The 12,000-nt window shown below is 39.3% G+C and overlaps 1 protein-coding gene across 1 annotated transcript in view; it reads right to left on the bottom strand.

Moving 5' to 3' along the window:
• The window catches only part of wdr70 (WD repeat domain 70), a 38,683-nt gene extending 26,888 nt beyond the window's left edge, over nt 1-11,795 (bottom strand). Inside the window, exons 1-9 of the mRNA XM_083903104.1 lie at nt 11,763-11,795; nt 10,994-11,046; nt 10,812-10,895; nt 9,950-10,046; nt 9,597-9,801; nt 9,102-9,161; nt 8,729-8,862; nt 7,456-7,609; nt 4,650-4,726 (exon numbers count right to left, since the gene is read on the bottom strand). Coding sequence (XP_083759230.1) covers nt 4,650-4,726; nt 7,456-7,609; nt 8,729-8,862; nt 9,102-9,161; nt 9,597-9,801; nt 9,950-10,046; nt 10,812-10,895; nt 10,994-11,046; nt 11,763-11,794 — 896 coding nt within the window. The 5' untranslated portion in view covers nt 11,795. The remainder of the gene's footprint in view (nt 1-4,649; nt 4,727-7,455; nt 7,610-8,728; nt 8,863-9,101; nt 9,162-9,596; nt 9,802-9,949; nt 10,047-10,811; nt 10,896-10,993; nt 11,047-11,762) is intronic.
• Between the last annotated feature and the right edge of the window lie 205 nt (nt 11,796-12,000).

Genomic DNA, 12,000 nt, shown 5'->3' with positions numbered 1-12,000 from the left:
ATTTTCGTAGTGTTTCAAAAGTCATGTAAAATAACATGGCCGCGGGCCACGGTTGCATAGCCACTGTTAGCAGCGAGACGCCATGTTTCTACCGGAGCCTGTAAGGACAAACGCGAGAGAACAAATCAAGCGTCGCATTACTTGTAGCGGAAGTCCTGCCTCCACTCTTTCCGCTTCGTCTGCTACGGCCGCGGTAGCTCGCCCTCTCCCTCACCTCACGAACCTCATCTGCTGACACGGAGAAAGACGACGAGGACGACATTTGATCGGCTGCGGACACCGTATCGCTCAGGGAAGGGAGGGGATGAGCAGAAGAGCAGTTCTTTGTTGTAAATTTCAGCCTCTCCTCTAGATGTCACTATAAACTACTTACTTCACCTTTAACACACTAGGCATTGTATCAGTTTTTGAATCGAGAATCGTATGAATCGAATTGGTTGAATCGAGAATCGATTTTGAATCGAATCGTGACCCTAAGAATCTGAATCGAATCGTGAGCCACCCAAAGATTCACACCCCTATTGTGTTTCTCTTAATATCCCAGACTGAAGCTGAGAAAAGTTGGCCAGCAACAAGACAAACGGCTGCAGTCAACATTAGTAAACCTATTTGATGATTTTTGATTTTGTTTGTGTTGACATAATACTGAATACTGTATGATGCATTTCCTTACTAGAGGTATCAGTATGAAGTTTACATTATAGTATCATGACAAGGACTCTCATTGATTTCCATTCATTTGGATTGCTTAATCAAAGCGTGGCCCTTAACCGTAACCAATTATCGTCTAACCATAACCTAACCACAATAAAAAATATTATCTTAGTACTGGCTTTAGGTCTCCACAGGGACAACTGGCCCTGAAAAGGTCAGTGTTTATACCAGAAAAAGTCCTAGAGCAGTAACAAATACAAGCACAAGCATGCACACACACAGACAAGATAAAGATACAGAAGTTACTGTCAGTCAAAAGTCAGTCAAGACTGTAAATTGAACAAGAAGGATAAATGCACCCCTTACAGATATGGTATGTGCATTCTTTGGCAGGATATGCACCATTTCCATTGTAAGGCAGGCAGCAGAGATGCGTTGGACTGTGGATGAACCAGATGTGTCAAACTGCGTGAATTGTCCCAACATGCTCACACACTTTGTAGCGTCTGTCCTCCCTGTTCAGCAGCAAGATTGCTTTCAACATAACCAATCAACAAGTGTTTGGATAAGAGCACTGAATCCTTTACAAGATACAAAAAAAAGCATTGCGATTATTCCCACTGAAGGTCACGTGCCTTTTCCCATTTTCATGATTCCTTTTCAATGATAATTCCTGAATATGCCACGTGTCACGTATCGGTTAGGGATGAAAAACCCGATTAAGACTAATAATCTGTTCCACAACAGAAAAAAAAGGACCTGCCATGTTGTTCTTTGGGTCTCCTTGCATAAATCTACACATCCAAGTCCAGCTGCAGCTCTGACAGCAGGCCAACATGGAGGGAATCCCTGGCATTCAACCCTCCTGAAAACATTCCTCAAATTGTGCGTATTTATGTGCGCACATGACACAACACAAGTAACATGTGTGCCCAATTAGAAAGTCGCCGTTTGTCCCGTCCCCTGCTCCTCTGGCAGAAAATTCAAAGTCACAGTGGAAGCACAGCATGCATTTTTGAGTGTACTCTCGGGGCCTAATCAAACTATCAAGGATCAGCAGAGTTGTGTCATTAAACAAACTGTTCCTCAATGATAGTTATCTTTTGCAATTGTCGTCAATGTAAGTACATCTTTTAACAACTCATTCAAGAACATTTACAGAATGTGTAAAGGTGTTGTTCATTAGGAAAAGCTCCAGGTCCAAAAATGCAGAACTGACATGTTCCAGTCATATTTCAGTTTACTTCAAGTTTAATCTTGCCAAAGAAATTGTTCCACGGGGCGAAGACTCATCGCGTACTGCCTTCACCTTTCTGAGAAATAAATCTGCACTTTTTCAAAGAGGTGCCCACTCTTTCAGCAAAGACTTATTACACATTTGGCAGCTTTGGATCAAACATGAATATTGTTGGAAAACATTGCAGTTGCACAAACTCAAACCAGAATGACAGAAGAATGAGGAACGTTGACACATTCACACCACATTCACCCCGAACACAAATGCTTTTCACCGTCTTGAGTCGCTCAATTCTGCACACGGTCCTTTCAGAACCTCACTGTGCAGGGACAATCACAACCACCCTGCTGCTGCATTTTCAACTGCTTTATCAGTACTTTTTTTTCTCTCATCCATCTTCTCTCAGAGGAAAAAAAAAAGTCTGGGTTAATGAAATCATTCAAGGAGTTGGGATGCAGCTCTTGTGAATGAGATTCCACACAACTGAGGGGGGATGTTTAATTAACGAGCTGGGCGGTCCAGTGATCATGCTTAATAACCTATTCAAGTATACACGACAAAGACACACAATGACGGCTGACACACAAGAAAGACTAGGAGAAGACCTAGATGTTGGTCTGGTGTTTAAGCTGGAACGCTATGGGCCAACTGCTGGTCCATTCTGAAAAGGCCTCAACAGGTCCTAAAGGGTGGATGGGACAGTGTTCATACAGTGGTGAGGAGCAAAGAAAGGACAAAACACTCCCTGTTGTCCCTCCATTCTAGACTAGAATTATGAATCTGTGTGGGCTGAAAGTGTAAATGTCCAGCAATGGGGGGACAACGGTGTCACATCTTTGTTTCATTCCTTCACAGCAGCTGCAGAACACATTTGCCATGGGCTTAAATAAACATCTTGCAGCAGCCAATTTTTGGAGGGTTTTTTTTCTCACTGAAGTTTGCGTTTCAGTTATGGATAAGGGAATCTAGTTGTTGCCCATATCCGAGAAGAAAAGGGAGATTACACATTCATATTTTACATTGGTTGCACTTGCATACATATTAAGGTATACCCATGTTTGTTCTCTGGAATGTTATTAAATGCATAATTTTTACAAAACATACAATCTGCTAATACTTTTGAGGTTTCCAAATTAGGTTTGGCATTAAGTATTATTTTTATGCAATCTGAGTTGAATATCAAACTTATACCACAGCGATGGCATTTTTTTTCTTAGAACTTTTTGTATGTTGTAGGTTCTGGCTGCAGCAGATGAGGCAATCTCAGCCTAAGATGACTGGTTGCACTTATTTGTTATTTGAGCAAAAGAAAAAAAAGTTATCTATAGTCACTTCAATACAGTCGTTGATCCTGTCCAAAAAGGAGGAAAAAAATAAATAAAGAGTAAAATCCAAATCCTCACAAATCTGGATGGATCAGCCAACACAGATTAAAGAATCAAATATTTTAGTAATGTGATCTGTATGTTTGGCACCTGTTAAATGCCTTGGCAGCTATTATTGTTTGCACTGGTGATATTTTGATTGAAGAAGTGAGATTTTTGTGAAATAGTGGGCCGACCCTCAAAAAAATAAAGCACCCTGTTAGGTTAACCCCTGAACTGCACTTCACATTTCCATATGATTGTAAAAGTGATGTAGTAAAAGTGCATCATAAGAGATTTAAGAAGTAAGCCACCTGAAAATCACTTTAAGCACTCCCTCCTTATGTCTGTTCTCTCTTCATCACTCCCTCTTTCTATCTGTGAGACTCAGGTTGTGGTGCTGGACCTGCTCTGCTGCTGTGAACCTTCTCACATGCAGCTGTTCTGCCTGTGAATGGCTCCCTGTGCGCTCCTCTCCTGTGAGCTGGCCAGAGGCAACACCCAGTGCTAACGTGCCAGGGGAGGATTTCCAGAGCCTCAGTAAGAACTAAATAAACCAGCCTCCACATCTGGGAGAGCTGCTTCAGTGGTAAACACTTGGCTGTGGGCTGCCCACAAAGCCAGGCCCTTGTTTCCACTTAATTATGATAGCCATGGGTTTCTGCACTGCTGCCTGTCACACTCACTTAGACTCATCACTGTGCTCTCACTCACAAACATCCACGCACACCTATACACACAATGTGCTAGGACCGTAACAGCCATACAGTGCTGTTCTTAAAGAGATAAAAACTGCTAAAGCTGTGCTCTAACTGGAAAATGGAGACGTGCATGTCTGACATATTGTTATCTCTTACAATGTTGTTCTGGCACAATTTACTGTATACATGAATAATGTCTACAGTAAAATTAGCTATGTATAAGTACACAGCTGTGAGGCCAAGTTAACTCTCCAGAGGTATAGTCAGGGCTAGAGGAATCCCTACTGGTGACAGAGGAGAGCAAAGCAGAGTGAAGTCTGCTCAGTGATGAACATTATCATGGACACATAAATCTAAATACAAAAAAAAGGAAGTAAATCTTAGAATATGCCAAGATCAAATCCAAAATCCATTATTTTAGTAACTAGAGACAGAATACGACAGGGGAACACATTGTATTTCTAATAATAGATTTCATGAATTTCTTTAACCATCAATGGCACATTTTATTGCTTGAAGACTAGCCAATATATATATTTAATATGTGTGTGCATCTAGTCACCATTGACATGTTTCTCCTACAGAAAATGTACAGAATTAGGTTTTTTTAAGATGTATAAACTTAAAGAAAGACAGAGGGGAAGAGTAAGGCTCTGGCCTCTACAAGGCACAGCTCACTTATGTAGAACTCACCCATCGTTGGAGCAGGTCATGAACTCCTCTTTAATCTTGGGATGCCAGCAGCCACTATTCAACATCGCTGTATGACCCTGAAATGAAAGGAGAGTTAAAATAGACCAGATTTACCAGAAAAATCATTTGGTATCGAGGGTAAAAAAAAAAAACACACAAGGAAAAAAAACAGTCATGGCAAATTAATATACATTTGGGAAAACTCACTGCTAACAAATCACGCACAAATACTGTTAAGGATACTGTGTCACTTTTGTCACACTGCGTAGTCAGAATTGTCGTTTAACTGTGAAGCCTATATCCACAGAGACATGAGCAAAGGGCCCTGGGAGGTACAAGAGTTAAAAGTCAAAATTTATTTCATCCAAAAAATATTGAAATTGCAGTACTGTTACACCCTGCTTATTGCACACTATAATACAATTTAAAATATGGCCACAGCCATGAGAAGAGAAATACTTAAACATACACAAACACAAACTTGCAGTGCTCACTCTGCTGTCTTATTGAATGAGGCATAAAAGAAAGAGCATATCATTAAGCGCAAGTCCATAGAAGACTGTTTGATCGTTTTTTAACCTTGACCCTCAGCTATCAAATAAACCACTGCGCCACTGAGCAAAACGATGTCTCCCGGCTTCAAACAGCTATCGAGTAACTTCTAGACATTTCCTCTGGTGGAGCAGTCCTGTGGAGAATTACCCATAACAAATGACTTCAGAGAGGAATACCCCCGACAAGATGCCTCCCCCCACTGCCAGGTCAGAGAGGAACACTTCAGAGTGCACCACAAAGACTCCAGACATGTCATACTGCTGTTTTGACAGGATGCTTGAGAAAGCAGAGACTTGCATGAGAAGGGGTCAACCAAATGACATCAGGAAGAGCGACCCGCCTGTTCAATGTCAAATATTTTATAGCACACCGCTTTAATAATCAGTCAATGGGAATGTGTCGTTTCATGACAGAAAAAAGGGATTAACAACAATATGGTGGTTGTTAAGTTTTATGGTAAAATACACAGTCACTATGGGCTAAGAGTGACTAAGCTGCTTCTCTGCTCTGTGCAGTGAAGAGGAGCTTCATGATTCGATTAAAGGAGCATTCCTGAACAAATCTGTTTCCTTTTTCTCAACAGCTAAGGAAAACAAATTTCAAAATGACTAAAGAGAAACCGGCTGATATTCATAGTAACAGTAAACACAAAAGGTCATGCTTTGTTTGCATTTTAAGTCTGTTTAATATAGGCTTAACAGGTCTGTGTAACCGTTTGCAGTTAATAGATCGACTGACTGATGACAATTCAAAGCTGGACCATCAATGAATCAAACAAGAGTCATCAGGGAATGGCATGTCTTATTAGACCTCACTTTTAGCTGGAGAAAGTTATTCATCAAAAAGGTCAAACTTGCTTGAGAAAATTAAAAGGAAATACTTTCAGAAGTTCAGGAAAACCCAAAAGGCAGCACACATCACTGCCTGATTAATGAACTGTGAAGGTTCATGAAAAATGAATAAATTTGAGTAATTTTCCAGTTCTACTCTGAAAATGACTCACTAAGATTATAAAGGAATGCACAGACTGATCATTATTATGCCATTGCAATAAAAACAGAAGACGAACTAATGATTTTAATAATCAAAGTGAACACTAATGGCAGAGTCAGTAATTTACATTTCAACCACTCCTTTCAAATGTGAGGATTAGCAGCTTTAAAATGTGCAACTTTTTTTTTTTCATGTTTTCATTTTGAATTTATTACCCATAAATCTTTTAGCAAACATATTACAGCCCTCTGTGCAGGGGCAAATCCCTCTGCACACAGTGGGGATGAGTTGCAGAGAAGTAATTGTCTGTCAACAGAGGCAGCATAAAAGCAAGGACTTAATTATCACATGAGACAATACTAATCGACTGGGACGTTGTCAGCAGGCCAAAACGCATTTTCACTGAACCAAACGCTTCCTTCTGCTCCAGATGGAACTGAGCAGGGCAAGAATTTAGGACATCCAGGAAAACACTACTTGTAATCAATGGGCCTTCACATGTTCAAGTGATTCCTATGGGTGGTATAAACCATGTCTAAATGCACCACAGCTGGCACAGATGGCGAGTGACCACCAATATGGCATCCTTTAACTCTGCGGACACTTAATTAAGATGTTTTGTAGGATGTCTTTGTGGATGCAGGTACAACCAAGAATTGAACCGCAACAGTGTTCCTCTCCCCCTGAGAGGGCCACACAGACCATTATCCACACATACAACAGTCCAGCTATAGCTACATCTTGCTACCATTACTTGTTGGCAAGATTAACCCACAGATCAAGAGAGCAAGGCATTCATCCTGCATTTAGGATAACTACTCACTTTTAACCGGACTGCTGTTGCTACAGAAATTAATAACAGGTTCAACAGATTTTTTTCCAGTTTATTCCAACTCTTATCTTATTTTTATTGTGGCAGTCATTATTTTGATAGGTAATAATAACAAGTTGACTGCCGGTTCAAATAAAACAGCAGAAAATAAGGCACATTTCAAACAAACACCAGTTTAGTTTAAAAAAATAAAGAGCAGTAAAATATTGCCCAGTCCATCTGTCGTAAACATTCGTCTCAGTTTACACACTGAGATGAATAACTCATGTTTATTGGTCATGCTGAGCTTATTGTTGTTGTAGTGATAACATTGTGGTGAGCATATTGCCTCGATCAACACAAACAGTGGATAAAAAACAGGAAAATAAATCCCAATTAAATGTGAGCACATGTGGAATATCATATTATTATAGATGGATAGCATACCTTGGTGTTGGCCATATCCACAATGTACTGGTCTCCCTTCACACACTCCATCACATTAAAGCCATCACGGTCCAGCACCTTGGCCTGAGCGTTACCAGAAATGACCAGAATGACATCACCAGTGATGCTGTACTGCAGGGTCTTGATCTGATGGCTGAAGGAACACACACGCGTAAATATACGTCATATATCAAGAGGACATCTCACACACAAAAGATGCTTTGGAATTGTACATGTGTGGTGTCAATAAGTGTCTTTTGCATGATTACATAAGAAAAAAATGTGTTTTTCACATGGGCCAAGAACACACACAGATATAGGTAGCTATAGGAGCAAACAGTGCAACATCTGATGTTGATTTAACGATTACTCTCTCTGATCTTAGACAAGCAACACACAAACGCAAGAACAATAACCGCATGTAATGACATTAAAAAATAAAACTAACAAATTTAAAGAATAACACATTCACTCTTTTGCAACATAGAGTAATTATATATATATATATATATATATATATATATATATATATATATAATTCCAATCATACACTCAAAAAAAGCACAGACAGTGAAGACACACACAACAATTTGAACCACTTAACCATAGGGAGATTAGCAAGTCAGCTCAAAATCATATAGCATTAACACAGCAGAGGTTGATGGGGCAACATAATTTCTGTACACAGAATAAAAAAGTTCCATTGCTGAAATAAAACTAAGGCCAGCATCAATGCCATTTTAATTGCCAGGTATCTGCATCTTTAAATAGCCCCAAAGGCTCACAATCTTCATTGTTTTGGTTTGACCGAGCTGCAGAATTGCCTTATTGAGTCAGGAAAGACGAACAATGAACCTCAACACCACAACTTTCTATATGAAGCCCTGACTGTTAGTAAACCAAACAGGCTACCGGATCGCATTGTATTCCAATTAAATGTAGCGTGGTGTTTCTTAATAAGGGGAAGCCTGCTCCAGTTCTATCCTCCTCCTTAAATCTTTGATGATGGCTTCAGTGAAACACAGAATAAACACACACAGACACACAAACACCCACATAGCTCAACCATCTGCTTCTGAAAGGGTCATTTTGAATGAAACGAGAGGATGTCACAGAGTTAACATGAGGCTCAATGAAGCTCGACAAATGTATGTTTGTGTATGTGTGTACACTTTGGCAGAGTGAGTGTACTGGATGTTTGCATGAAACTAATTAACCACATGTTAAGCAACTGTGTTGATGTTTCACGATGTATTCTCAGAAAGTGACTCACCACTCGCAAGGCTGTAAGGACCTGAAGGCCTGCAGAGCCTGGTCCATGCCCGCAAAATCCCAGAAACGAACATCATAATCATATCCACCAGTCACCAGTCGGGCTCCAGACGGGTCTAAGGCAAGAGCTGACACCTGAGGAGGCAGTTTAGTCTTAGTTACATCTTTATTCACAATGCAATCAACAAGCCTGCTCCAGTAATTTAAAAATATTTGACAATATAGACACACCGTTTCCTCTAAAGACACAGCAAAAACACATAAAGCATAAATAAAAGCAATTATTTTTGTTTGTTCTGTTCTGATTTACCCATTTGATATATTGCTGCAAAGAAGAGATTTATAATGACTTAATAACTGAAATAATTTCTCACCGTCTTGGTGCCGTGCTGCAGAGTAATCTCATGAGTGTCTGGAATCTTCTTCACTGGACTCTGCAACAGAAAAACGAGATTAGGGTTGTATCTTAACTGTATCTTAACTAACTTATATTTATTACTGTCACAAAGATTCAATCAGACACAATATTTTGACTGAAGCATATTACTGACAATAAAAAAAATTCACAGTCACAGTCTATATACACATAGGTAGAGTATACACCGATGCATTTCAAAATTTAATAGAGTAATGTTTTACTATATGTGCTGATCCAAATGAATGAGTAGAGATATAAAAATATGTAATACACATGATAACAATAAAATTGAAGCACATTATCCATTTAGAGTGTTACTATAGCCAAACAAACATCACAATTTGCTATACGTTTTCTTGTGCTGCCATCTAGTGGAAGAATGGTAAAAACACTGTACAAACTGGTGACTTCAGACACCTTTGTACCAAGTATATTTTTGTTATAAACATACGTCCTCGTCGTCATCTTGTTCCTCCTGATCCTCATCATCACTCTGAGCCGAGGTACCAGTGTAACCTGGTAGAAGAGGCGGTCCCACAAGCTCATCATCATCATCATCCTGTGCTGTGTGTTGAGGAGGCATCGGTGGCCCAATAAGCTCAGAGTCCGAATCAGACTCTGAGCCACTGTCACTGCTACTGTCACTCTCCTGTTTTCTACAAGACAGGAGATTTTGTCAAAGAGAGGAAAAAAAACTCTTACTGCAAATAAAATACATGAAATTAACCTCCAAGGCGGTGACAGTCTGATTGAATTATAAAGTAATGTTAATCCAGACACAATGACTCAGAAATAACTGGTTACCTGGAAGCAGCTGCTGATGCTTTGTCTTTCTGAGTTTGGACTGATGATTTGACTGACTTGGAGCTCTCCCCTTCCTCTTCCATCTTCTCCCGCTCCTCTAAGGAATCCAACAGTTACAATGACTCACTTGCATACAGCATTAAACAACTTGTCACCATCATGCTCGTGGGTACGAATCAAAGGATTTCTGTCTAAACAAGACATGGAAAAACTTGTTCATGCATTTATTCTTAGTAGGCTAGATTATTGTAATGGTGTCTTTATAGGTTTCAGTAAGAAAAATCAATCAAGCAGCTGCAGCTCATGCAGAATGCTGCTACCAGAGTCCTGACCAACAGCAAGAAAATGGACCATATCACACCTGTCCTTAAATCATTGCACTGGCTCCCGTTTGTCAAAGGATCAAGTTTAGAATCCTGCTACTAGTCTACAAGTGACTGAATGGTCTTAGGCCTAAATACGTGTCAGAGCTGCTCGTTGGTTATGAAGCATCCAGACCCCTCAGGAACAAGCTCCCTGAACACCTGAGGCGTGCACAAACTGTCAGCTTGTTTAAATCCGGGTTGAAAACATTACTGTTTGCGGCAGCTTTCAGATATTGTAAGATTTGCTAGATTTTAACCACTTTAACTTTCCTTTTTAATGATTTTAATCATTTTTAAATAATTATTATAAATTGCATTAATTTCTGCTTGATTTAAAATTGTTTAATGTTTTAAATTGTTTTAATTTCTATGATTGATTTTTGAATTGATTGTGTTTTAATTTAAAATGTATTTCCTTGCCTGTAAAGCACTATGAATTGCCTTGTGTAAAAATGGCGCTATACAAATAAACTTGCCTTGCTGTGCCTTACACTTACCTAATACCTGCTGACTCCTTTCAATGGCTGTTCGTCGGGTCTGTTCAAAGATGGCATCCAAGTCAAATGTGCGGGCTTTCTTACCTGAAAGCAATAATGATTGTCATCACCCATATTGTTAATTGACAATATAAGAAATATATATAATAAATATGTCAATAGGTGTGCTAAACTGCACATACCAAACCCAGAAAATCCCATGATGGATGAAATATCTTCGTCACCGCTCATCTTGCTCGCTGAAAAAGACCAAAGATTTTTTTAAAGATGAACACTGTATTGCCAAATATCATGAGCATGGTGGTAAAACTAATAACTATATTGAAATAAATAAAACTTTATTGGCATGTTTGAAACACAAAGATACTGTAGCAACTCCTTTACTACTAAACTACTAGTTCAAAGCTGTTAACGCTTACAAAACACCAACGTTCAGTGAGTCATAAAAAAGGAGTACAACAGGCTACTATATTCAAGAGTATACTTGAAAAACGTGGTGGGTTACGTACATCTAACCTATATCACATGGTACTAACGCGCATTGTATTGTTTATATAATAGTTTTAAAATGTGCCAGCATCTAAACCTGACGTCCGTCACAATGTTTTTAAACCACATAACTAATGTTTGAAACTATATAATATTAAACGCTGCCTGTTGTATAATGCTGTGCAAATTCGTCATGAAAGATACAAAAAATATCAGCTTTTATTAGAGTTTTAATTGTGTTAATCAGAGTTAGAGGGAGTATGTCTGTTTGTTAGTTTACCATATGGTAGCTAACAAAACTAGCAAAACAGCAGCGACGTTTGACTCTTACTCAATATTGGCTTACGGTTTCCTGCTCATAAATGTCACATAAACTGTAAAATACAACAATATACATTGGCACATGCATAAAAGCTGTATAATACTAATATACACAAGAATTAGACGAGTAAGAGCAAACACTTGCCTCTTCCATCCACTTCATTGGGGTCCATGTTTTCAAAGGCGTCGGTGAACTCTGACCTCCGGAACTTTTTCTTTGAGTTCTCGAAATGTGCTCACAGCGCCGCCGCTGGTGTGTGCCGTAACTACACCCAGAAAGCTTTTTATGAATACAACGAATTCCTTTCATGGTTTTTTTTTTTTTTTTTGCTTTTGATTGGCAAGCGAAAGGGATTAACAACTAGTGCGCAACAACACA

Source organism: Microchirus variegatus (genome assembly GCF_963457635.1).
Source record: "Microchirus variegatus genome assembly, chromosome: 16".
In the NCBI taxonomy this organism is placed as follows: Eukaryota; Metazoa; Chordata; class Actinopteri; order Pleuronectiformes; family Soleidae; genus Microchirus; species Microchirus variegatus.
This window is presented reverse-complemented; position numbering and strand designations above follow the sequence as displayed.